General features: G+C 42.4%; 2 protein-coding genes across 4 annotated transcripts in view; both read right to left on the bottom strand.

Moving 5' to 3' along the window:
- Positions 1-63: 63 nt before the first annotated feature.
- LOC146389557 (uncharacterized) lies at positions 64-18769 on the bottom strand. Of its 2 annotated transcripts, XM_084910667.1 has the most exons (9): positions 18545-18769; positions 17351-17701; positions 15133-15468; positions 14949-15047; positions 11887-12213; positions 9941-10267; positions 9377-9700; positions 2474-2800; positions 64-2385 (listed from the first exon to the last, which is right to left on the bottom strand). In XM_084910667.1, exons 1-9 carry the CDS (start codon positions 18579-18581, stop codon positions 2294-2296), a joined length of 2220 nt encoding a protein of 739 aa, XP_084766793.1. In that variant the 5' UTR covers positions 18582-18769; the 3' UTR covers positions 64-2293. The 2 variants fall into 2 exon arrangements, with proteins under 2 accessions (XP_084766793.1, XP_084766799.1); XM_084910673.1 differs by lacking the exon at positions 9377-9700 and having other exon boundaries at positions 18545-18766.
- A 1183-nt stretch (positions 18770-19952) lies between these two features.
- Positions 19953-27992, bottom strand: part of LOC146389554 (uncharacterized) — a 57387-nt gene continuing 49347 nt past the window's right edge. Inside the window, exons 9-12 of one of the 2 annotated variants that reach the window (XM_084910617.1) lie at positions 24672-24686; positions 23748-24074; positions 22380-22697; positions 19953-22289 (exon numbers count right to left, since the gene is read on the bottom strand). In XM_084910617.1, the coding sequence (XP_084766743.1) occupies positions 22207-22289; positions 22380-22697; positions 23748-24074; positions 24672-24686 (743 nt within the window). In that variant the 3' untranslated portion in view covers positions 19953-22206. Of the gene's footprint in view, positions 22290-22379; positions 22698-23747; positions 24135-24671; positions 24687-27992 lie in introns of both variants that reach the window. The other variant, XM_084910625.1, reaches the window with a different exon arrangement.

Raw genomic sequence — 27992 nt, 5'->3', positions numbered from 1 at the left:
GAAACATGTAAATATGAAACCATGAATATAAATCTGAAATCAGTGTAACTACAGTACGATTTAGAAGTAGTTCAACTTACTCCGTTTCCTTGCAGTCAGTCAAACTAATCAATGACTGATGCACCCTAGTTTATTACTGATATCAAGTTTCACATAGACCAGTGCTTCTCAAACTTTTCACAATGAGTACCACCTCATAAAATATATGGCTCTTGAAGTACCACCCTTATGACCAACATTATAGTACAGTAGTATAGGCCTATTTAACACCACATACAGTTTACATGAGACAATTTTATTTCTTATATGAATGTTATTTATTTTAACTGTCATAAACAGGATGTGACATAATGATAATAACAACAACTGTACTGCATTAAAACATTCACAGCAGGTGGGATAACCAATTTTTAAACAATGACCTGATGAATCCTGCTTCCGGGTTCAAACTACTCTGAGTTTTATAATAAGGCTGTTGTGTTTTTAACATGTTTTAATGCTTTGGATCTTAAACAAGCCCCTACAAAAGGTCAGTGATCACTGTCGGCCTCTCTCGGTTTTTATTACCATTGTTCATTTTAAAGCTCAGTTTTTAAACCCTTACGATTTAACTACAGCCCAGCCCATGCAGCAGTATATTAATGACTAACCTCGTACTGTGGATGGATTAGCTCAGTCGTTCTCCTGACTGAAGTGTGATCCGTTTACAGCATCCTGCCATGCGATTACATTTGTCCCTGACCTTTGGGAACCCTCACGTTAGCTTTTATCTAGTGGAAAAAAAAGTTAGCGTTCACCCTCCAGCTTCACTGTGTTTATATTATGCTAACCATAGCTGTGTAGCTAGCCACCACATACCAGCTAGCCCAACTTCAGTAACACTACAAACACCACTGCTGTTTAGTTTTTCAATTCAATTTATCTATCGCCAAATCACAACAACAGTCGCTCAAGGTGATTTATATGTTTTCTGTCTTCATTTAACCTCGCTGGATCCACTGTCCACCTGCCGTGTGATGACCCTCCTCCAGGAACCCCCCATCCAAGGGAAATACACCACTCTCAAGGCGCTGCTTCTGCGGTGTTATTTCCTCTCCGATGCAGAGCGGGCCGAGTAACTCCTCTCTTTCTCGGGCCTGGATGATGGTACCGCTCTCGAGCTCATAGAGAGCACGCTGTCCTTGTTAGGAATGGATGATGCTGGATTCCTCTTTACTCATGTCTTCCTCTGACAGTTATCGGCACCAGTGCGAGCTGGCCTCATCAACTCCCTGCTGCTGGCCTCGAAGGATTATCGCTCTTCTGGCTACTAGGAGCTTCAGCATCCAGGTGATAGTTCCGACGGCATCTCCCACCGATTCTCCTGGGGACTCCAACTCATCGATGGTGGTTGGGATCGCGGCACCGTGGGAAAGGGCTGTGTTTTTACCACCAGCGTTTTGGCTGCCTTGTAGTTTTAAGGCCCGGGGAAATGAGTCCGCCCTGCCAGCGCTCTGTAGCGGCCGTGACTGCTGGCGATAAGAAAAGGCTGCTCTTCATAGAGGACTCACATACGGGGAGACTCTCGTGTCATCTTTGCATACCTCCACAATGGTATATTGTTTAATCTTAATTTTGGGGGGCGGGGGGATATTTCCCACGTTCCACCACAGGGAGCCCAAGTACCACCACTGTTACGCGTACCACGGTTTGAGAATGACTGTCATAGAGTTTATCTTCTTACACCAGCTGCTGTTAACTGTGAAGAAAGATTATGTCCAGCAGAGATGTGGAGAAGATGAGAGAGCTCCATCGAGGAAACAGAAACTGTTAGCATCCACTCCTCACCTCAGTCAGAGTCAGCATCAGGAAGTCCAAACTAACTTCATCTGTTCTCATGTCTTCATCTCAGTCCTTACTGTGCTCAGCTTTGTTCTAAAGAAAATACAACACGGCTCCATTTACAGCAGAAAAACTCATGATGAGTTTACAGGCTGACTTTAATGTGTTTCTGCACATGCTTGTCCTCTGGTCATGTGATCATGTGGTTTGCAGGAACGCTCCTCTTCCTCAGAGGATCCACCTGTGCTTCCTCTCCTCTCTCCTCCACCTGTTACAGTGAGGGAACGTCCTCCATGATGGAGGAGCTGCTGGAAAGTGCTGAGAGTTTCCTCCAGAGTGAGACCTCTGTCACAGTTCAGAGGATCTACGGCAGCAGAGACCTTCATGGACACTAAAAGTCTCAAACACACAACAACAACATCACACTGACTCCACTCTGACATCACTGATCAATAATCAAAGAACACACAGATCAAACTGATTGATCAGCCATCAGAGGAGTCGGATCAATGGAGCTGCTTCTGTTCCTGATGTCCCCTGTTTGATCCTGGACCTGAACTCTCCCTGCAGAGGAGACACAAGACAGTCAGAGACACACACACACACACACACACACACACACACACACACACACAGACATAGACAAACAAACCTTTGACTTTGAGCAGCACAGTTGTATATCTAAATCGTCCTTTCCTCCTCACTTCACATTCATATCTCCCACTGTCTCTCTCTGTGGGCTGTTTCAAGGTCAGACTGAGGTCTCCAGTTTTCAGTAGGTCTTCATTCATCTTTGTTCGGTCTCTATAAACCACTTCCTGTTCTCCAGGCTGGTCAGAGCCGTTTTTATACACGTGGACCTTCCCGTATTCAGGTTCAAAGCGTTCCCACTCCACTTCAGCATCTCCAGGAAGGTTTTGTGTGGTTTTGAAGGGCAGCTGGACAGACTCCGCCCCCTCCTCCACCTCCACCTGACAGACTGAGAGGACAACAAACACAACATGAGCTGTACAAAGTGTGATTGGTGTTCACAGAGCAGCATCATGTGACTCTTGTTCTGCACTAAATGAAGCGATGGAGTGGCGCCTCCTTCAGGCAGAGAAACAGCTCATGGAGAGAAATAATTATTAGAGCAAAAACAAGAGTGGAGCTGCAAATAAGGCCGAGAGGAACGCTGCAGAAAACTGTTCATGTGTGAATTCATAACTTCATAGATTTCTTTGAGCACTAAAATCAGAGCTGCTTCTATTTCTAATATGACAGCTGTACATTAGAGCTGGAACACTTTAAATGTGAGCCATAAAAACATGATACTCTACAAGTGCATTCAGCTCTGACACTGTCACATCATGAAGGAGACGTGGAAATCACTTTGTTACACAAATCAAAGTCAAATCAATTCTATTGATGGAATATTGTGTGATCAATAGACTGATCAGTTTCTAATCTGTCATCTATCAGCTGGAAATCCAGCATGTCAAACAGACTTGGCAGCAGATTAGGACCAAACACAAACACATGGAGACTTTTTCTTCATCAGCAGTTGCAGGTAAACTGCAGCAACAATGCGACTCAGACAGTTTCTCTATAACTGCAGGGCTTCCTGCGCTGCTGTTAGTCAGATACGGATCAACAGGTTGTGGATAGAAAGCAGATTCCTTCAGCAGAGGATCCATATCACACTTGAAGCATGTCGTCGGGAAACAATCAGTGAAAATGGGAAACTTTGAGCCAATTTGAGCCTCAAACTCTGAACATAACCTGCTGCAGACCAGCTGATGTGTTCAGTTACCATGGTGAGGAATTTCACAATAAAGGAGGCGTACGCTCTGTCTTTTCCCGGCCCGACGCTCTGGGACATTTTAGACAAGTTTCCTGGCAGAATACGATCCCGTCCGGAGGCCGACACCATCCTTATCCACATGGGCACAAACCGGATTCCAAACAGCGCTCCCACTTCCTCAAACTGGACTTTGTGTGTCTTTGTGAGGCTGTGAAACAAGCCCACCGTAGAGTTTGTATCTCCAGCCCCACTCCCACCTGTGGCCGTGGGGCGTTTGGGCGGGTGCTCGGCCTCCACACCTGGCTCTCCTCTGTGTGTGACTCCCACAGCCTGGGCTTTAGAGACAACTTCAATGTTTTCTGGGACAGGAGGCATCTTTCTGCAGCAGATGGGCTCCACTTCAACCAATCAGGAGCCAGATCCTCTCTGCTAACAGATCATATGGAGTCCAGCAGGAAACACTCCATCAAGTACCTGTCCACACCTGCCCACACCTGCTGACCGCTCCGTCACTGACTGACGTCCCCCAGGTCCTAGTCCCTATCATCTCAGTTCCACTCTAAACACTAATACATGTTCAGCTGGACTCGGAGCCTCTGGAGACATTTTGGATGTTCCAGTCATAATAACTAACAGGACAGTTTGTGCAAGGTGGAGAAAATCTGCTGCATCATCCCATTGATGAAGCATTCAGCTCCACCCTACAGTTTCTCTGCTGCCTCCATCCACCTTGGTTCACTTTGCTCTTCTTAATGTTGGAGCTCTGAATAGTCAGGCTTTTATTCTGAAGGATTCTACAACTTCCCATCAGCTTGATTTGATGTTTTGAACAGAAACATGATGAAATCTGGAGAGGACTGTCTAGTCTGTGAACTCTGACCCCACATATGATTGTTTCAGTCAGCCCAGAGAAAGTGGCTGGGTGGGTGGAGCTTTGGCTTCAAATGCTCCCCCATTAAGGTGGATGAAGGGTGTAGTTTGGAGGTGCTGCTTGTTAAAGTAAAGTGTGAAACAGCTCCTATCTGTGCAGGTATCTCCACCCTCCTAAGACTCCATCAGAGTTGGAGCTGAACTCTCAGATGTTTCCTGCTCCATGGTTCTTATGTGTGATCACATGATCTGAGCTGCTGATTTTAAGATCCATGTTGATGATCTTACTGACTCATTTGAGTTCCTCAGTACAGTAAATTCATTGGTTTCAAACAGCGTGTTGTTGGCCTACATATAACTGTGGGCTTCAGTATGAACTCCAGGCTTTGAGCTGATGTGTTTCTATCTGATCATTGATGGATTCTGTTTGAGATCATTTTTCCAAGTGATCAGGCAAAAGAAGCTGTGTCAGTACGCTGACGCTCTTTTCATGAGGAAGCAGGAGAAACATGTTCATCAGTGTTTCTACCACCACTGGTGTTCCTCCTCCCTCACACACACAAACACTCTGAATGATCTGAACCTCCTTTGTACATCCACTTTAGATTCAACTGCGCCTTTAAGATCAGGACTAAACGTGGTGCTCGCTCGCTGCCCTGGATCCACAAAGACATTCACAGTCTGAAAAGACAATGCCGGAGGGCAGAAAGGAGACGGAAGAAGGTGAATCTTCAGCTGCGTCATCAAGAAATGAAAGCATGAACGACTGCTTTCAATGAACAGGTGAACGAGGCGAGGGCCGGCTATTTCTCTCCTTTAATTCATTCTAATAAGCACAGCCCAGAGCTCTTTGGAGCTCAGTGGAGCGTCTTTGAAATCCTGCAAGTTTTCATCAGATTACGGCATCGAGTGAGGAACGTCTTCACTTTCTAAACTTTCTGAAGGATCAAATGAATGAGAGGAAATCCAAAACAGCAGCTCCTGATTCTTTTCTTGATGTCCCCGACCCCAGCCACAATCTCTGATCTTCTTTTCTGCCAGTCTCTGTGGAGGAGCTTTGAAGGACTGTGGCACAACTGAAACGCTCATCAAGCTGTGTAGATATGATTCCTCCAAAGTTCCTGAGTGAAGTTTGGGATGTCCCTGCCCCTCGGCTGCTTCCAATAATGAACACTTGTCTGTCCTCTGGCTGTGTCCCAGAATACTTAAAGACAGCCTGTGTGCAAGCACTCATCAAAGATCCAGCCTCCATCCTTCTGACTACAACAATCACAGAGCCAGCTCAAAGCTTCCTTGTAGAGCAGAACTTTTGGAGAACACTGTCTGTCTGAAGCTTCTTGAAGCGTTACGTCCATGCTAGAACTCCACTTTGACTCTGACTGTGGATCCTGCTGAAGCTTCTCCAAATAGTGGAGAAATGAAGACAAGATCAGCAGACCCAGCTCAACAATGTCTGCAGGTGCTAACAGGTCAATCTTTGAGACGCTGAATGTTCCCAGTTTCCTGCTGTGAAACTAGAAGTGATGACTATTATTGTAACAGCACTACAGCTGGAACTGCTGACAGGGCTGGAGATGAACTGGATTCTGATTTCAGGGACAGTTTTGGCTTTCAGTCGTCATCAAAACACTTTGTTTCATTCATGTTGCTCTGAAGCTTTCCTTTCTTCTCATTGACGTGTTATGAACCAATCACAGCCCTTTCCTTTACAGCGCTCTGCTTTCAACATGTTGCCCCTTGAGGCAGACGTGTTTGTTTGCTCCGCTCTCAGATGCCGACTTGTTGATTGTTTTTGCTTACTTTTTGCTTTGTTTGCACTTGATAAGTGCAGTGCACTATTAACATACCCGAGACAGGCACTACTTGACATCGGTAACACATACAATCCTCTGGACTTCACCCTTCCACCGGAACTTCAAGTCACCGCCACCACCACTCCCTGAAACACCGAGCCCTAGTGACTCAGCCGACCCCAGGATAGCACTTCGGAAACGACAACATAAGCAACGCAAGAGGGGGAGGCGAGGGAATTAGAGAATGCTGCGCTCTTATTTTCACCGAGACCTGGCTCTCGGACAAAGAGTGCACCATTCAACTGCAGACCCATTCCATATACCGAGGAGACCGGACTGCAGCCTCCGGTAAGGGTATTGGGGGAGGTGTGTGTGCGTTGATTAATAAATCATGGTGTGGAGACGTACAGACTGTCCACAAGTACTGTTCGCCAGATATGGAGTTTTTAATGCTGAAATGCTGCCCCTACTATCTGCCGCGGGAGTTCTCAGCTGTGCTTCTGGCCATTGTTTACATCCTGCCGTGAGCTGACTCCACAGCAGCGCTCGGCAAACTATGACATCATCAGTGCATTAGAGACTACTCATTTAGATGCTGTTTTTATTGTTGCTGGTGACTTTAATAAATGCAACTTACAGACTGCACTCCCAAAATACCACCAATACGTGGCCATTGCTTCCCGTGACAAGAACACCCTGTCTACAGCATTCAGGGCTGCACCACATCTCTCTGTTCAAGTACCCGACTTTCAGGCAAAAACTGAAACAATCGAACCCTGTCACTAAACCTGTGAAACTCTGGACACCAGAGACTGAGAGCATCCTACAGGACTGCTTTGTCCAAACAGACTGGGATGTGTTTCAAACTGCAGCCAGCATGGAGAACTGCTGTACAAAGCTGCAAAGTCCGGACTGAGGAAAGCCATCACAGCGGCACAGAGGCAGTACAGAGAGAAGCTGGATGGCTTCTATTCTTCTGCTGACCCCAGGCGCATGTGGCAAGGCCTGCAGCACAGAGTATAGGGCCACCACCAGCACCAGCACCATCAGCTCTGCAGGCAGTCTGCTGGATGATCTCAATGCATTCTACACCCGCTTTGAGACCTCCCAGATCCTCCAGACCACCCAACCCCCACCCCTGCCAGCAGTCTCAATAGACCAGGTGCACAAAGCCCTGAGGAGGATCAACCCTCAAAGGCAGCAGGACCAGGCAACATGGTGGGACGGGTTCTTAAAGCATTTGCAAATGAGCTGGCTGAGGTTCTTACCTCCATCTTCAACCTCTCCCAGAACACTGTCCCCACATGTTTAAGGTCACAACAATCATCCCTCTCCCCAAGAAAAGCCCAGCCACCTGCCTGAACAACTACAGAACAGTTGCACTCACTCCAATCATTGCAAAGTGCTTTGAGAGAGTGGTGCTGGCCTACATCCAGAGCAACATCACAGACACGCTGGTTCCCCTGCAGTATGCCTACAGGCCCAATAGGTCCACATCAGACGCCATCACTGCTGCCCTTCACTATTCACTCACCCACCTAGAAAACACAGACTCATACATCAGGGTACTTTTTGTTGATTACAGCTCCGCCTTCGGAGGTTGCGTCCTCAGCCCCATCCTCTACACCCTGTACACTCACGACTGTGTCACCTCCAACAAAGAGAACATTATTTTGAAGTTCGCATCACTGGAGGGGACAAAGTGGCTTATAGGAGAGAGGTGGTCACTTTGGTGTCATGGTGTGAGGACAACAACCTCAAACTCAACACTGACAAGACAAAGGAGATGATATTGGGCATGAGGAAGAAGAGGAGGCCTCACCAGCCACTGTTTATCTGGGGCCTTGAAGTGGAGAGGGTGAGCAGCTTTAGGTACCTGGGCGTCTACATCTCTGAGCACCTCACCTGGACACTGAACACCACACAGCTGGTCAAGAAGGCTCAGCAGCGGCTGTATTTCCTGAGGAGGCTGAGGAAATTTGGTATGTCAGCCAAGATCCTCAGCAGGTTCTCCAGCTGCATTGTGGAGAGCACACTGACCAGCTGCATCACTGCATGGTATTGCAGCACTACTGCTATGGACCAAACGCCTGCAGAGAGTGATAGCAACTGCGGAGAAGATCACCAGGACTCCACTGCCCTCTCTGCAGAGCAGGTACCATTGAGTCCAGAGGAGAGCTGCCAACATCCTCAAAGACCCCACACACCCCCAACACCCACTGTTCACACTTCTGCCCTCGAGACAAAGGTTTAGAAGCGTGAAATCCAGAACATCCAGACTCAACAACTCCTTCTTCCCCACTGCCATCAGACTCTTGAACAGCTGACCTATTTTTGAACAGTAATAATAATGTTTTTTGCACATCAGGTCATCCTGCATATTAAACCACCATATTAAGCTACAGCTCTTTGCACACATCTATGTTTCACATTTCCATATTTTGTCTCCTCTTTCTGTCCTTATTTATTTATTTGTACTATTTGTATTTATATGTTCATTCTTATTGTATATGTTAACCAGCATCTGTAGGTGGACAGCAGAGAAAGGATTTCATTGCACAGAGAAATGCCCTTTTCTCTTGTTACACATGACAATAAACACTTTGAATCCTTGAATGAGAAATATCTAGGAGACATCAGTAACATCAGGTTTGTGTAAGCCGTCCTGTAGAACGCTTACATACAGCTGCTTCTGTCTCTGATTTCTGAGTATCTCTCAGCTTCAGCTGGGACTCCACCCAGGTGTTGGTTGGTTGACATTTGACAACATCCAAATGACTGGATCAAAGTGTTTCAATGATCTCAGCAACTTTAAAATTATTGATATTTATACATTTACATTGATTTGGACTAAACTAACAAAACTATTGATTTGATCCAAACTCAAATCATGCCAGAGGCTTTTATTTTGAAGTTAGGATCATTTTAATGGTCTTCTTAGTCTGGTCATTTAAACACACAGTTGCTCCGCCTGACATTTTTGGCTTTTAGATCAAAACGTTAAAGAATTTATTTTATTTGAATGAACTGAAAATAGATACACTAAAAGCTTTTAGAGAATAAACTCCTACGTGACCTCTGACCTTTGACCTGTATCTACAGCACTGACCTCTGACTTTCAGCTCCACTTGTTTCTTCAGCAGGATGTTTCCCTCCCTGCTGTAGACGGTGCAGGTGTAGGTCCAGTTGTCCCTCTCTGTGGGGTATTTCAGGGTCAGACTGAGGTCTCCAGTTTTCAGCAGGTCTTCATTCATCTTCGTTCGGTCTCTGTAAACCTGGTGCTGTTCTTCAGGCTGGTCAGAGTCGTTCTCATACACGTGGACCTTTGTATTGTTATCCATCCACTCCACTTTAGCGTCTTCAGGCAGGTGAAGTGTGGTTTTGAGGGGCAGCTGGACAGACTCCACCCCTGAATCCACCTCCACCTGGGGGACTGAGAGGACAACAAAGCACAACATGAGCTTGGATGGAGACATTTGTGTTGCCTCTAACAGGCTGAATGCTGCTGCTTCACTGGGAGAAGTACACTACACTGCATTAGAAAAACTGCTGCTTTCAAGTGCAGAGCAACAAACTATTTGAACTGATCCAACGTTATTAACACAGACAAAGATTTGTGGATCAGCTGCTGTTTGCTGCTATAGGACCTTTGACCTGTATCTACAGCACTGACCTTTGACTTTCAGCTCCAGTTGTTTCTTCAGCAGGATGTTTCCTTCCCTGCTGTAGACGGTGCAGGTGTAGGTGGAGTTGTCTCCATCTGTGGGGAATTTCAGGGTCAGACTGAGGTCTCCAGGTTCCAGTAAGTTTCTCTTCATCTTTGTTCGGTTCGTGTATTTATCGTCCTGTTCTTCAGGCTGGTCAGAGCCGTTCTCATACACGTGGACCTTCCTGTCGTATTTGTCCATCCACTCCACTTTAGCGTCTTCAGGCAGGTGAGGTGTGGTTTTAAAGGGCAGCTGGACAGACTCCACCCCTGAATCCACCTCCACCTGGGGGACTGAGAGGACAACAAAGCACAACATGAGCTTGGATGGAGACATTTGTGTTGACTCTAACAGGCTGAATGCTGCTGCTTCACTGGGAGCTCACTGTTAGATAGAAAGTGGTCAGTGTGAAGAGGAGACGCAGCAGAAAGATGAAGACTGACAGGAAGAAAGCAGTGAACAGACTGTTGGAGCTGCTGTTAGTGGGACAGGACTTTATTCAGTCTCTGAGGACCAGATTTGACTTGATGAAGCAGAGAAACACAGTCTGAGTGTTTCTGTCACACTCACTTCATCACACAGCTCAGTTTGACAACATTTGGAAGAATTTGATAGAAGCGTTCCTTTAGTAAAAGCACCAAGAAAACACCATGAAAACACCTCACTACACACAAAAACTGCAGTACTGGCAAATTGTACATAAAGTATGAAAAGTCAAAGTACTTATTGTGCAGAAAAATGTTCCCATCAGTGTCTATGGATCAATATTACTGCTGCACATGTTTAAGGCTGAGCTCATTTCAAATCCTTTCTATTGTGTTGAATCTGCAGTAATGCATCATATTCTATAAAATCATATGTTTGTAGTGGCTGTCCTGTGAGGACCACGTCTCTCTAAATAAACAGCTGTTAATGAGCTCACAAACACAGGCCTACAGCTGGATTTGAAAAAGTCCATTCAATAGAAAATCAACAATCACAGCTGGATTCAAAGGCTTGAGCTCTGTGTGACATGGTTACCTGTCAGTATCTACAGGGGGATTCAAATATGAAGGAAACATGAAGGTGGTGCATTAGAAAAACTGCTGCTTTCAAGTGCAGAGCAACAAACTATTTGAACTGATCCAACTTTATTAACACAGACAAAGATTTGTGTATCAGCTGCTGTTTGTTGCTATAGATATAATCCAGCTGATGTGGGAGAACTACATGTGACACTTTGATGCAGCCATGAATCTGACTGATTTCTTTCCATTTTCAAAGGTTGATGCATCAGTTAAAGTCCTTAAAAAGCTCAGAAATAAAGAGAAAGGTTGGTTAAAGCAAAGAGAGGCACTGGCAGCATTGAAGACACTAAACAAGAGAAACAGATCAGAGAACTTCAGACTGAATAAGTGGAATAAAGTGAAACAGAGAACTAACGCTCCCTAAGAATGGAGCTGTCAGAGGAAGAGAGCAGCAAACTGAAAGTCTCTGTTAGCTGCAGAGCTCTGAAACTTCACACAGCTTTGGATGATAACATGGAGAAAGGATGTGGAGATTTTCACACTTCTGCTAGAAATCATCTTCTAGTTATTGTGACTCAGATATGACTGATTATAGATGAGGACCAAAGAAGGTTTTTACTGAGATTTGAGCTGACTTAGCTTAGCCTGTGTTTTAGCCACATGCTAAACAAACACATGTTCAGAAACTAGAAGATGTTACCTTTCAGATGAAGTCTCACACATGAACTTTGCTCCTACAGTTCATCTGATGAAGCTTTTACATTTGGCTGGAAATCAAATAAAAACCAAAACAGCCACAAACATCAGACATGCTAACACTGTAACATTATTGGATGGAGCCACTGAGACTGAACCACCATCATGAGTCTGACCTCTGACCTTTGACCTGTATCTACAGCACTGACCTCTGACTTTCAGCTCCACTTGTTTCTCCATCAGGATGTTTCCTTCCCTGCTGTAGATGGTGCAGGTGTAGGTGGAGTTGTCTCCATCTGTGGGGTGTTTCAGGGTTAGACTGAGGTCTCCAGGTTCCAGTAAGTTTCTCTTCATCTTTGTTCGGTTCTTGTATTTATCGTCCTGTTCTTCAGGCTGGTCAGAGCCGTTCTCATACACGTGGACCTTCCTGTTGTTTGCATCCTTCCACTCCACTTTAGCATCTTTAGGCAGGCAAACTGTGGTTTTGCAGATCAGCTGGACAGACTCCACCCCTGAATCCACCTCCACCTTATAAACTGAGAGGACAACAAAGCACAACATGAGCTGTAGTGAAGGTTACTAATGGTCTCCTTATGACCTGTTACAGAGGACTTATTTCTGTGCTTGTCCTGTTAGACCTCAGTGTAGACCACAACATTTTACTACAAACACTAGAACACACCAGAGTTAATAAAGGAAATTTATTACAATGCTTTGAATCACATCTGATAGATTCCAGTTTGTTCATGTAAATGAGGAGTTTCCTTCACAAACAAAAACTATTCATAGATGTGTATGATTGCTCTCCAGATGATACACATTCGATTTTCATGATTAATACCTGTCAAATCATTTACAGGCACGTTTTAAAGACACAAAGGCCTGGATCAACTCTAATTTACTGCTTCTAAATTCATCACATTGATCCAGGACCTGTACATAACTAGAACTAACACACACATATTAGTGTTTTTCAAATGAGGTCAGTGACCACTGTGTGATCGCTGCAGTCAGACAATTGAAGCTCCCAAAATCAAAGCCTCAAATAGTTTTTAAGAGATTTTAAGAATTTCTGTGAGCAAAATTTCTTTTATGATTTCTGGGACGACAACTGGAACAGAATCCACCTCATTACTGATGTAGAGCTGGCATGGGATATTTACAGAATGCTTAGTTTTGTCCTTGGAGTTCTGCAGAAATCATTAAACCTTCTAAAATTAAAAAAGGCCGAATCAGAGTTTTAGCTTTGAAAAATCATTAAACATCTTAATGATCCTGAAAAGTTCTGGAAAATAATAAAATCTTATTACGGGGATATAGCCACCAAAATACCAGATTTTGTTTTAAAAGGCTGATGTACTTTACTGAAAAATTTTATATTTTAAGTGCTTTACACGTTTTGTTTCTTCAGGGTCTTTATTTGAATCTTTACATCAGATTTCAAACAGCTTAATAAACAGGAGGCTCTCTGTAACAACTCAAACTCAGTCTGTGCTTCAGGCCTTCAGCTTTTCTCCTCTGAATCCAACAGATTTAAGGTCCACCGGACCTTAAATCTGTTGGATCCCAATGAATGTTGGATCCCAATGAATGTTCGATCCCAATGTATCTGCAGGACCAAATCAACCTGATCCTTATTTTCTTAAACTGGCTGCAGATTTTATAACAGAATCGCCAACTTGTAATTTTAGTTTTAGTCTTTTGAACACTGAGATCCCTGAAATATGGAAATCTACCAATGTTCTCTCTTTGATGAAAAGAGGTGATGTTAATAACTACAGGCCCACATCTAAATACTGTGTTTAAGTTTACAAAAGCTTATTAATGAACAACCCTAAGAATTTCACAAATTAATTATTTTCCAACATCAGGATTCAGTAAACAACACAGCACAATAACTGCTGCTATTAAAGTGGTGAACAACATCATTAATGCAATGGACTGAAAAAAATACTGAGCTGTTCTTTGTCTTGGTTTGTCGGAGGCTTTTGACACAGTTGTCCTGCCATTTTAGTAAACAGACTAAAGAATATTTGTGTAGCTGTAAATGCTGTGAGTTGGTTATCAAATTATTTGTCAGCTAGAACACAGTGTGTCCAAAGGAGTTCCCCAGGGCTCCATATTAGGACCACTGCTCTTCTGTGTACATAGATAAAAATGCTGCATTACATTTTTATTCAGATGAAGTGCAAAAACTTGAATTTGTGCAGTCTGCCTTTGATGATGTTCAGTCCCATTTGACTCAAATTAAGTTGGCGTTAAATTCAGATAAATTCAAGTTCAAGTTATTCTCAAGTGGCAAAGACACTTCCTAAGAACAAAACCAGTTAAAGGATTAAAAATAAAAAATAGTCACATCTTATAAATATCTAGGTATCATTATAGATCTGTCATGGTCGTGGGTCAGTGACCCAGATGCAGACCGTGACAAGATCATAATTTGTCATTTAAAGCTCACATTGAAAGGCTGCTGAGCTGAAATTTATACTAAGTTTTCTTTGAGGCATAAATGCTGTTTCTTCTCCAAATGAGTAAACACTTCATCTCTGTAACTTTTTACCTTTAGTGGATTACAGTGATCTGCTTCTATGAATGCACCTGGTCAATAGTTAAAGAGTTATTGGATTGAATAAAGAGGTTGGACACTTTCCATTATTGTGTTTTATATTTTATTACTGGCTGTGGAAGTCATGTATATCACTGTTCTCTGTATGCTGCTGCTAAATGTCCAACTCTGTATATCTGAAGATTTTCTCACTGGTTGATTTTTATCTATAAATCTCTGCTTGGGTTTGTTCTTTCTTATTTGTGTGTATATGTGTGTCCTTAGAGTCGGAACAGAATTGGGGAAAAAAGCTTTTGAATAAGTTGCCTCTGGAAAAATCTACAGAAGAAGTTTAAAGTCCATTTTAAAGAAGTGAGAGAATGGCTCCGTTTGATCAGTGTGAATTTTGTTATTGCTGTTTTTATAATGACCTGTTATTTTATAAGATTCATGATTCATGTTTGTGTTGTGGTTTTTTTCTGTATTATTGTGGAATCTATGACTTGAACCTTGAGGTGACCGTTGTTATGATTTGCACTATATAAAGAAAACTGAGTTCACAGATCAATGCAGTGAAGCACACACACTGTTTAGTAAAGTCATGTTGTGGACCTGGAAGTTTCTCTTCAGCTTCTGGAACAAGTTTGTGTGAGCCACAGTCAAGGAGCCACCAGAGGACACCTGCTAACCATCGGCATTATGGGTAGTGTAGGAGGAGACACTCACCTGACATGAAGTACTGACGGAAATAAAATAAAAGACCTCCAGAAACCACAAGAAGAACCAGGAGAACCAGGAGAGCTGTGGCCCAAGGAGGAAACTGTTCTGTGGAAAATTACAAAAACAACATGACCTTTGAACTCTGACCTCAGTCCTGCACTGTATCCTGGTTTTTATCTACATCACTGACCTTTGACATGTTGCAGCACTACTTTCTGTCTCAGGATGTCTTTGTCCCTGGAGATGGTGCAGATGTATCCTCCACTGTCTCTCTCTGTGGGGTATTCCAGGGTCAGACTGAGGTCTCCAGTTCTCAGCAGGTCTTTGTTCATCTTTGTGCGACCACAGTAAAGGTTGTCCTGGTTCTTAAGTTGGTCACTTCCATTTGAATATCCATGGACCATCATGATTTCTTGGTCAAATCTCGTCCACTTCACTGTGGTGTCCTCAGGCAGGTCAGGTGTTGTTTTGCATTGCAGGATAACAGACTCTGATCCTTCAACGACCTCCACCTCAACCTGTTGGTCTGAGAGGACAGTAAACCAAAATATAAAAATTGCATCTGGAAAGTATTCCCAGCGCTTTATTTGTTCCACATTTTGTTATTCCAACATGGATTAGATTCATTTTCACCTCACATTTCTGCACACACAATACCTGGGGATTCCCATGATGCATTGAGTTTTTCCTTTCCAGTCACCTTCCTCACTCACTATGTGTTAATGCAGAGAGGTCTATGTATTAATAGACCTCTCTGCATTGAATCATATCTGTTATTAACCTCTGTCTCTCTTCCACAGCATGTCTTTATCCTGTCTTCCTTCTCTCACCCCAACCGGTCGCAGCAGATGGCCCCGCCCCTCCCTGAGCCTGGTTCTGCCGGAGGTTTCTTCCTGTTAAAAGGGAGTTTTTCCTTCCCACTGTCGCCAAAGTGCTTGCTCATAGGGGGTCATATGATTGTTGGGTTTTCTCTGCATGTATTATTGTAGGGTCTACCTTACAATATAAAGCGCCTTGAGGCGACTGTTGTTGTGATTTGGCGCTGTATAAATAAAATTGAATTGAATTGAACAATACCTCACAATGACAGGGTACTGTTTAAATGATTGCAAATGTATTAAAAATAAAAAAATGAGAACAACATGTAATCACAAACTTTGCTCAGTGCTTTATTGAAGCAACTTTGGCAGCAATTACAGCCTTCAGTCTTTCTCAGTATGGCAGCTATTTTTAGGCATTTTCTTTATTCTTCTTTGCAGACCCTCTCAAGCACCATCAGGCTGGATGGGGAGAGTCACTGCAAAGGCATTGTCTAATCTCTCCAGAGATGTTTGATTGGGTTCTTGTCTGGGCTCTGGCTGGACCACTCAAGAACAAACACCACAAAGTGGTCCTAAAGCTCTCCTTTGTTATCTTGTCTCTATGTTCATTTTCCTGTTGGAAGATAAACCTTCACCCAATCTAAGGTCCAGAGCACGCTGGAGCAGGTTGTAATCAAGGAGGTCTCTACACATTGGTGCATTCGGGAAAACCTTTAGTTCTTCCTCTGTAAAATGTCCCACAGCATGATGCTGCCACCACCAGTGGTGCCTGTTTTTTCCAGACATGACACTTGGCATTCAGGCCAAAGAGTTCAATATTGGTTTCATCAGACCAGAGAATTTTCTTTTTCATGATCTGAGAGTCCTTCAGGGACTTTTTGGCAAACTCGATTCAGTACATACCGTCTCAGAGGTTTGCAGACAATTCCTTGGACTTCAAGGCTCGATTTGTGTTCTGACATGTACTGTCCACCATGGGACCTTATACAGACAGGCAGATTATCAAAGGGAACAAGATTCAACTGAGCTCAACTTTTAGTGTCCCATAAAAGGCTGTAAGTACTTCTGTCCATCTGTTAATTTTAGCTTTTTTAAATACACCTGGACAAATTTTAAGCAAATATTTTTCCGTATTCATTATGGGGATTTTGTGCAGGTAGAATTTGGAGGTGAAAAACTGATTCCATCCATTTTGGAATAAGGCTGTTACATAACAAAATGTGGAAAAAAGGAAGGGCTGAGAGTATTTTCCAGATGTTCTGTAACTAAAGAAGCAGATTCAGTCACATTGATGTTAATCATAGAATCGACCTGATCTGAGATCTGAGCATCTGTGTTACTGACCTCTGACTCTGCTGTCAGTTAAAATAAATATCAATAATCAAATCATTAAAATCTCTATTCTGCATGATAAACTATCAGGACAGATTGTGAGCCAAAACTGTGCCAGGTCTTCACAGTACTACTGTTAGTTATTACACTTAAGTAACAGTCATGTTGTGTTATTGTCTGTCCGTATTAGGCCTGTTTCTGTTACTCTTTAGTTTGACCTCTGACCTTTATAATCACAGGTGTTGGTTTTCTTACCTTTGACATGCAGCTGTATGTCTGTCAGTTTCCGTTCCTCTCTTTCATTTCTGATGGAGCAGGTGTAGATGCTGCTATCACTCATTTGAGGGTTTCTCAGAGTGAGGCTGAAGTCTGAACTGTCCAGAGCATCAGGCCTCATTGATGTGCGCCCTCTGTAACGCTGGTTTTGCCCTTTCAGATCATCTGTTTCCTCTCGTCGTAGGTGGACAGATTTGGGGTTGAGATCATTGCGAGTCCACAGCACTGTGGGATTTTCCTCAGGTATAATACCTGAGTACTTGAAAGGCAACAGGACAGATATTTCCCCCTCATACACCTCCACCACCGGAGCCAGGGCATGCTGGGAAACTGGAAGGAGACACAAGCACACACAACAAAAACACTTATTATGTGTATGCAGTAGATTTTGTCCTTGGGTTCATACAAAGTGGTTTCAGAAAGTTGCAGAATATGTAACGTCACTCTCAGCCATGTTTTATAAAAAGCATTCAAACATGTATCCTTCCTGTCCAACAAACACTGAAAGGACATCAAAGATGTTAAAGAAAACTGATGGATGTCTGAACAACACTGAGGTGAAAGGAGGAAACCATCTCTTATTTATATCAGCATTTGGTTGAAAAATGAACACAGATACAAGCAGATCTGAGCCCAGAAACCTTCTTTTTATGAGACAGCAGCGCTAATAATGACACCGCAGTCCATCAATTTTTAACACATAACCTCACCATGCAACAACATCAAATGAGGCAGAAACACAGTCACACACAGAGAAAACAGTTTATTAGTAAATAAACATCTCAGTGTTACAACATAGAAAAGTGTCACCACTGACAATGTTACACACAACTGGCAACACAACCAATTTTCATCTGTATCATTGGACAAGTTTTTTTTCTTCTTTTTTTTTTTGCCATAGTCGTTAATCTTGTCAAACGTCACTACTCTCTGGGAGGTTTGTGGTTCTATCAGTAAGAAACAGAGACGTCTGGAACACACAGATAGTTCGTCTTAAACAGATATGAACTCAGCTGTAACCCTGTGAGCGCCCTGCATGAAGTCCCAGAGGGGGTTATAAGGAATAAAGTCAAGTAGAGTCCGTTTACATTCAGTAAACTCATGTTAGACTTTATGTTGTCTAAAAGCACAAACAGCTGTGTTGTTGTGTTTGCATTCAAAGAGCGCTCTTACCGAGTACGAGGAGCAGGAGTGGCAGCAACATCTTCATCTCCAGTTAAAGTCCTGATAACAACAACACGCAGCTGCTGCTGCACTAAAGGTTTGGTCCTCTTACATTAGACAGAGAAAACCTGATAATTTCCTTTTGATCCTTCAAAATAAAATATTTTTTATAGCAAATGACTTTCACAATTAAACTCAAAGGAGAAACAACATGCAGCGAGGATGTGTAGTGCTGTTTGAGTCATGTGTCATATTTTGAAGACATAACTTTGTTTCTTCAGTTTTTATGTATTAAAGTAAAAAAAAAAAACAGTGCTGAAAACAGAGTCATAAAAAGAATATATATGCATTCTGATTGAGCTAAAAGTAAATCATACGATATTGACAATGAATCAGAGTTTTAAAACAGAAAAATAAGTAATAATTTTGTAATAATTGTTCTAGATTTTCAATATCAGTGTTTAAGTGACTCATCAGGAAGTTAGACCGTGACCGTTTGGATGTGGTGAAAAGAGGAAAAGAACATAACAGGAAAAGTGTTAGAAGTAAGAAGAGTGGGGTAAGAGTGAGAGGCGGAGGAAGGAGGGACAAGTATAGAACCTACGCATGTGTTAACCACACCTTACACCACAGGGGAGGGACCATGCTGGAACACAGCTGGCTCCTTTAAATACAGAGGACTTACAGTGGTTTATAGTGGTGGTTACTCACCTCTGTATGGTCAGTCTGCTGTTTCTGCGTTTGCCTTCTTTGTCCTCTTTTCCTCCCAGGAGCCAGTTTCAGCCTGACTTACCTGCTGAGATTGTTGGACATACAGACCGTGGATTTTCCCTTAAAGTTTTTTGAGTCCAGCCTGTAACTTCAGTTAAGACATTTTTTTTCTCAACCTAGACTCTGGTCATTTATAGATTTGATCATTCTTTAAACCTCAAACAGATTTTATTTTCATCTCATTATATTTGTTATGTTCTGTATCACTTTGAATGTGTTTCCTCCTCCATTGTGAACATGACTGAGACGTGTTTGAGTCTTCAGGTCAAGCTGTCCTTTGTTTCCTTTGTAAGACACAGGTAAGCAATAAGTGCCTGACTTAACCCAGAAGACGACGAAACCACTTAGATCTGTGTTTATGAATTACATGATGATTTGTGTTAATGCAGGAGTAATGTTCCATAATTAAATGAAGAGTTCATTATGCCCTGATACCTTACTAACGCCTCATGGTGTGTATTTATAGTTGACGTGCATGCATTTTCTTTTGATAGCCTCCAAAGCATTGTGGGAGCTGAAGTTTCACAACTCTGAGCATGTTCATTTAATAAATGTAATTTGCCCAAAAACAAACAAACTGAGAAGAAACATGTAAATATGAAACCATGAATATAAATCTGAAATCAGTGTAACTACAGTACGATTTAGAAGTAGTTCAACTTACTCCGTTTCCTTGCAGTCAGTCAAACTAATCAATGACTGATGCACCCTAGTTTATTACTGATATCAAGTTTCACATAGACCAGTGCTTCTCAAACTTTTCACAATGAGTACCACCTCATAAAATATATGGCTCTTGAAGTACCACCCTTATGACCAACATTATAGTACAGTAGTATAGGCCTATTTAACACCACATACAGTTTACATGAGACAATTTTATTTCTTATATGAATGTTATTTATTTTAACTGTCATAAACAGGATGTGACATAATGATAATAACAACAACTGTACTGCATTAAAACATTCACAGCAGGTGGGATAACCAATTTTTAAACAATGACCTGATGAATCCTGCTTCCGGGTTCAAACTACTCTGAGTTTTATAATAAGGCTGTTGTGTTTTTAACATGTTTTAATGCTTTGGATCTTGTTCCGTGTAATCTAAACAAGCCCCTACAAAAGGTCAGTGATCACTGTCGGCCTCTCTCGGTTTTTATTACCACTGTTCATTTTAAAGCTCAGTTTTTAAACCCTTACGATTTAACTACAGCCCAGCCCATGCAGCAGTATATTAATGACTAACCTCGTATTGTGGATGGATTAGCTCAGTCGTTCTCCTGACTGAAGTGTGATCCGTTTACAGCATCCTGCCATGCGATTACATTTGTCCCTGACCTTTGGGAACCCTCACGTTAGCTTTTATCTAGTGGAAAAAAAAGTTAGCGTTCACCCTCCAGCTTCACTGTGTTTATATTATGCTAACCATAGCTGTGTAGCTAGCCACCACATACCAGCTAGCCCAACTTCAGTAACACTACAAACACCACTGCTGTTTAGTTTTTCAATTCAATTCAATTTATCTATCGCCAAATCACAACAACAGTCGCTCAAGGTGATTTATATGTTTTCTGTCTTCATTTAACCTCGCTGGATCCACTGTCCACCTGCCGTGTGATGACCCTCCTCCAGGAACCCCCCATCCAAGGGAAATACACCACTCTCAAGGCGCTGCTTCTGCGGTGTTATTTCCTCTCCGATGCAGAGCGGGCCGAGTAACTCCTCTCTTTCTCGGGCCTGGATGATGGTACCGCTCTCGAGCTCATAGAGAGCACACTGTCCTTGTTAGGAATGGATGATGCTGGATTCCTCTTTACTCATGTCTTCCTCTGACAGTTATCGGCACCAGTGCGAGCTGGCCTCATCAACTCCCTGCTGCTGGCCTCGAAGGATTATCGCTCTTCTGGGTACTAGGAGCTTCAGCATCCAGGTGATAGTTCCGACGGCATCTCCCACCGATTCTCCTGGGGACTCCTATTCACCGATGGTGGTTGGAATCGCAGCACGGCGGCACCGTGGAAAAGGGCTGTGTTTTTACCACCAGCGTTTTGGCTGCCTTGTAGTTTTAATGGGGAAATGAGTCCGCCCCGCCAGCGCTCTGTAGCGGCCGTGACTGCTGGCGATAAGAAAAGGCTGCTCTTCATAGAGGACTCACATACGGGGAGACTCTCGTGTCATCTTTGCATACCTCCACAATGGTATATTATTTAATCTTAATTTTGGGGGGCGGGGGGATATTTCCCACGTTCCACCACAGGGAGCCCAAGTACCACCACTGTTACGCGTACCACGGTTTGAGAATGACTGTCATAGAGTTTATCTTCTTACACCAGCTGCTGTTAACTGTGAAGAAAGATTATGTCCAGCAGAGATGTGGAGAAGATGAGAGAGCTCCATCGAGGAAACAGAAACTGTTAGCATCCACTCGTCACCTCAGTCAGAGTCAGCATCAGGAAGTCCAAACTAACTTCATCTGTTCTCATGTCTTCATCTCAGTCCTTACTGTGCTCAGCTTTGTTCTAAAGAAAATACAACACGGCTCCATTTACAGCAGAAAAACTCATGATGAGTTTACAGGCTGACTTTAATGTGTTTCTACACATGCTTGTCCTCTGGTCATGTGATCATGTGGTTTGTAGGAACGCTCCTCTTCCTCAGAGGATCCACCTGTGCTTCCTCTCCTCTCTCCTCCACCTGTTACAGTGAGGGAACGTCCTCCATGATGGAGGAGCTGCTGGAAAGTGCTGAGAGTTTCCTCCAGAGTGAGACCTCTGTCACAGTTCAGAGGATCTACGGCAGCAGAGACCTTCATGGACACTAAAAGTCTCAAACACACAACAACAACATCACACTGACTCCACTCTGACATCACTGATCAATAATCAAAGAACACACAGATCAAACTGATTGATCAGCCATCAGAGGAGTCGGATCAATGGAGCTGCTTCTGTTCCTGATTTGATCCTGGACCTGAACTCTCCCTGCAGAGGAGACACAAGACAGTCAGACACACACACACACACACACACACACGATCAATTAAATAAATGAACAAACAAACAAGCAGATACCTTTGACTTTCAGCAGCACAGTTTTGTGTCTGTTGATCTTCTTGGTGTAGACCACACATCCATACTCTCCACTGTCTCTCTCTGTGGGCTGTTTCAGGGTCAGACTGAGGTCTCCAGTTTTCAGCAGGTCTTCATTCATCTTCTTTCGGTCTCTGTAAACCTCGTGCTGTCTGTCAGGCTTGTCCAATGAGTTTGTACAAAGGTGGGTGTTATAATCACTGTCCATCCACACGACTTCAGCATCTTCAGGCAAGTTTTTTGTGGTTTTGAAGGGCAGCTGGACAGACTCCGCCCCCTCCTCCACCTCCACCTGACAGACTGAAAGGACAACAAACACAACATGAGCTGTGGGCCCAAATTTACTGCATGTGGCGTCTGTCCAGTCACGTGTCTGTAGGTGGGTCTAAAATGGAGGTTGTTGACGGAAAACGGCTCTGATGCGGCTAGGTAGGCATGGTAACTACTGGTAATCACGTGGCTACCGGCTAAAATAACGGAGGAAATCAGTACGGTAAGCCAATCTCTGTCTTAGCGCATTTGCGCCGCTGTGTGTTTTTGTGGTCTTCTTTTGCGGCTCATTCAGTGAATTTTAGTCTGATCGTGGTGAAACTTGGTGTGTGGAGTCAGTGGTAGCCCTGGAAGCTAACCAGCCTGTCTTTAGCCGGTTACATGAAGTCTGGAGAATTTCTGGTTCAGTTTTGTTTGCTTAGTGGACTTCTGCGCATTTACGTAACTGCTCGTTTAATCACGGCTTGTTTTCGGTGTGTTTGGTGGTTGTAGAAATGGTTTATATGACATTTTAGCTGAGATTCAGAGGTTTCTGTGGATACCACACGTCTGGACTTTTATTTCTCAACCCGCGTTATAACCGATTAAACGTGATCTCCTCCTTTTTGCCCCCAGTACCAGGGGCGTGGGGCTTAAATAAGTAGGACTGCTTTGTTTCATTTGCATAATATCTCCAAAATTCAGACACACAAACAGAAGCATCCTGTCTGAATGACGTTGCAATAAAAGCTCCCTGAAAAGCCTTCAGGTGATCCACAGTGTGAGTGCTGACAAACAATACAAAGACAAACCATCTTTCTCCATATTTGCTGCTCTTCATCTGCTTTTTTAAATTTAAATCCTGCTCCTCACACATCTTGAATAATCAGGCCCCAACATACTGTAAAGCCTCACAGTGTTATATTATCTCAGGAGAGCACTTCACTCCTTTAGACTGCAGGCTTACTTCACACATTTGAATAAATGTTTACCTTCAATCAGCTTCTGATCAGCACTGATGACAATGACTGAAATACTTGGAAACAGATAACAGGAGTCAAACTTACAATATGACCTCTGACATGTATCTACAGCACTGACCTCTGACTTTCAGCAGCACTTGTTTCTTCAGCAGGATGTGTCCCTCCCTGTTGTAGACGGTGCAGGTGAAGGTCTTTATATCTCTGTCTGTGGGGTATTTCAGCATCAGACTGAGGTCTCCAGTTTTCAGCAGGTCTTCATGCATCTTTGTTCGGTCTCTGTAACGACTGTGGTGTTTTTCAGGCTGGTCAGAGCCGTTCTGAAACACATGGACCTTCCTGTCTTGTCTGTCCATCCACTGCACTTTAGCATCTTCAGGCAGGGGAAGTGTGGCTTTGCAGAGCAGCTGGACAGACTCCACCTCTGAATCCACCTCCACCTGGGAGACTGAGAGACAGAGGAGGAAGTGTTTGAGAAGCAGTGTTAAAAGTCCGCTTGGTACTGCACCTTGTTTATACTACGTTACCCATGATGCACCTTAGTGATGGTAAATTTGATTCTTTTTACTGAATCGAGTTTTAATGAGTCACTCACCAAAGTGAATCGGGTTTTTTGAGTCATTTGATTCACTGAGTCAGTTGACCAGAGAGTGCTAAAAATGTACATTTTCACTCAAACTTAATTTGTTTCTCTTTTCATGTAAATCCTACTGCTAAGATGAATGATTCTAAAAAAAAAACAAAAAAACAACTATTTTATAGAGCAAAAACATTTCTAAAATTAAGCAATTTCCTATCAAAATTGCTTAATAAACATTTATTTTGTTTATTTTTATTTTATTAGTATTTTCCTTAAATGTGTTAAATATATATTTTCTCATCTAAATGTCCACTGAGCTGTGAGCCAGGGGGCGGTAATGCGCCTTAACATTGGTTGCCAACCAAGAAGAACAAGAAGCTGTGAGCCAGGAGGGAGGGGGTGAGTGAGTGAGTGATTCGTTCGTGTCTGTCACTACCCGATCCGTACCGGAAACCCGATCGGTACCCCGCATGCGCAAATCTTACGTCACTTCCTCTCTTTGCCAACATTGCGACATTCAATATATTTGAATGACACGGTTAGTGCCCAGTTAGCTCCTAGCATTTCTCAACAGCTCTGCCTCCTTTTCGACTGCCCGGGACATTTAAACAATGGATAATCCGTATACAAACAAATTCATGCTTTTCTCCTCAACAGAGAGCGTCCCCCGATTGAACAACAGCGCCGTAAAATAATAAGAATGGCGCCTAATTACAGACTTAATAATATTGACTTAGCAATGTGTCACGTGAAGATTCATCAGCCAGATTAAGTGTTTACTGACAATTGACAGTGATAGTGGACATCATCATCACTATTCCAGTCAATCCTCTCCACACAGACAGGCATAAACACACTCGACTATCACTAAATCAAATTTAACACACGTTTGTAATGACGCCAATTCAGTTTACAATAGGGTTCATTCGCTCAGTCAGCAGGTGGCGGTATCCTCGTACACTGGGGAGTAAACTGCCATTAAACGAACAGAAGAAGAAGAAAACATCTGCACATGCGATCCGTAACTATCTTTTTATTTTTCGTTTTTGTCTACATTGTACTGAAATGCTTCATTATTGCAAACATTTTAAGATATACTTATTATTCTTAACATCTTAACAGATACTCTGACCCGTAACTATCGTAAAACGCTACGACCGGAAGTAGACACCTTTCGCGCATGCGGGGTACCGATCGGGTTTCCAGTACGGATCGGGTAGTGACGCTGTCACTACCCGATCCGATTTTAAGATAGTTACGGGTCAGAGTATCTGTTAAGATGTTAAGAATAACACGTATCTCTTAAAATGTTTCCGATAATGAAACATTTAATGTAATGTAGACAAAAACAAAAAAATAAAAAGATAGTGACAGATCAGGACTCTCGATCCTTACTGCGCATGTGCAAAGTCGGACCGTACAAATCGTTTTCTTCTTCTTCTGTTCGTTTAATGGCAGTTTACTCCCCAGTGTACGAGGATACTGCCACCTGCTGACTGAGCGAATGAACCCTATTGTAAACTGAATTAGCGTCATTACAAACATGTGTTAAATTTGATTTAGTGATAGTCGAGTGTGTTTATGCTTGTCTGTGTGGAGAGGATTGTTGGAATAGTGATGATGATGTCCGCTGTCACTGTCAGTTGCCAGTAAACACTTCATCTGGCTGCTGAATCTTCACGTGACATGTTACAAAGTCTGTATTATTAACTCTGTCATTAGGCACCATTCTTCTTATTTTACGGCGCTGTTGTTCAATCGGGGGACGCTCTCTGTTGAGGAGAAAAGCAAAAATTTGTTGCGGATACGGGTTATTCATTGTTTAAATGTCCCGGTAGTCGAAAAGGAGGCAGAGCTGTTGAGAAATGCTAAGAGCTAACTGGGCGCTAAACGTGTCATTCAAATATATTGAATGTCGCAATGTTGGCAAAGAGAGGAAGTGACGTAAGATTTGCGCATGCGGGGTACCGATCGGGTTTCCGGTACGGATCGGGTAGCGACAGTTCGCTCTATGATTTTATGTTGTTCTTGGACTTCCATAAAGCATTTGATTCTATTGAACACACTTTTATTATTAAGACATTTAAACATTTTGGGTTTGGTGATGCATTTCTGGATATGATCACTATGTTATATACTGATATTAATAGTTGTGTTTCTCTTTTAGAAGGCACATGTCCCAGGTTCAGGGTGGAGAGAGGTATCAGGCAGGGCTGCAGCATCTCACCTCTTTTATTCATTGTAGCCACTGAATTACTTGCTATTACTGTCATAAACTCAAACATCAAAGGATTAGACATAAATAATCACAAATTAATAATAAGTCAGCTTGCCGATGATACAACAATCTTTCTAAAAAAAATAAAGAACAAATTCCATTGGCCTTAGATACAATAAAGATCTTTTCTGATATTTCTGGGCTACGCCTGAACCTGGACAAATGTGAACTCATGAGTATCCACAATTGTTCTCACTCTTCTTTGTATGATATACCTGTCAAAAATGAAATCAAATATCTTGGAATCTGGATAACTAAATGCATGGCTGATAGTGAAGAAAAGAATATTCAGAATACAATTGACAAATGCAAAAAAACTCTAAACCATTGGCTACAGAGAGGTTTAACGTTGTTCGGCAGGATAATGTTGACCAAGGTTGAATCTTTGTCCAGATTAATCTATCCAGCTTATTCCCTAGCCATCCCACCAAGAATTATAAAAGATATCAATAAGGTGAATTTTAATTTCATATGGAAAAAATAAACATCATTATATTAGTAACAGGGACTTGATAAAAGATTATGAAGAGGGGGGTTTAAAAGCAATCGATTTTGAAATAATGAATGGCATTTTAAAGATTAATTGGCTACGATCTTTCTTGAAAAATGATAATGAGATCTGGTTCTTGATACCATCTCTTATTTTCAACAAAGTTGGGGGGATCCAATTCCTTTTAGTATGTGATTTTGAAATTTCTAAACTACCCATAAAACTTTCCAAATTTCATCAACAAGTTTTGTTAAATTTGAAATTAATGTTTAAACATAACTTTAGTCCCCACAATGTTCCATTGTGGAATAATAGGGTGATATTGAATCGGGGGAAATCTATGTTTGTGGAAGAATGGATGACAAAACAAATTTGGTCTGTGACACATATAATGGATGAAAATGGAGATATACTTGAATTAAACAGGCTTAATGAGAAATATGACATGAGTTGCTCGTTCGAGCTCTATAAAAAGGTTTCACAGAATATCCCAACAGTCCTTGTAAATACGATAAAGAACAATTTTTCAAATATACAGACTCCAAATTTACATAAAGTTAAACTAGATGGTCTTGACTTGGTTAATGGAAAATGCAATAATCAATTTTTGAGGAGGTATTTGGTTAACACCTTATATCCAGGTAGGACAAAACATTCACTCGTCTTTAAAGATTATAACAAATCTGAGATCTCGTTGATCAGAACCAAATATTTAACATTTCCAATTCCCCCCAAATTTAAAGAAGTCCATTTTAGAACTACAAAAAATATTTACCCCTCCAATGAATTTATGAGAGACAGATTTAAATTTGTGTTAGACAACTGTTATATTTGTAAAACAACTTCGGAAACAATAGAGCACATGTTCTATGGATGTGTGACAATCCAGAATTTATGGAAATCTCTCCATGTCCTAATATTGTCCCAGTATGGATATATTGATTTTTGGTCTTTTCAAAATATTCAAATTGGAGTAATCCTTAAGGACAAAAATAGTGAGTTTTTAGTTAACAATCTC

Source organism: Perissodus microlepis, chromosome 3, assembly GCF_051167445.1.
Source record: "Perissodus microlepis isolate ML-2025 ecotype Zambia chromosome 3, ASM5116744v1, whole genome shotgun sequence".
NCBI classification, from domain to species: domain Eukaryota; kingdom Metazoa; phylum Chordata; class Actinopteri; order Cichliformes; family Cichlidae; genus Perissodus; species Perissodus microlepis.
The sequence above is the reverse complement of the archived record's forward strand: the minus strand, read 5'-3'. Positions and strand labels throughout refer to the sequence as shown.

What these genes read in the sequence shown, in the direction of transcription:
- LOC146389557 (XM_084910667.1), bottom strand. Translation starts at nt 18,581, where the DNA reads ATGAAGATGTTGCTGCCACTCCTGCTCCTCGTACTCG. An exon ending in AGTGGAGCTGAAAGTCAGAG is followed by an intron (nt 2,801 to 9,376) that starts GTCAGTGCTGTA and finishes TTGTCCTCTCAG; the next exon opens with TCTGTCAGGTGGAGGTGGAG. An exon ending in TGTGCTGCTCAAAGTCAAAG is followed by an intron (nt 2,386 to 2,473) that starts GTTTGTTTGTCT and finishes TCTCCTCTGCAG; the next exon opens with GGAGAGTTCAGGTCCAGGAT.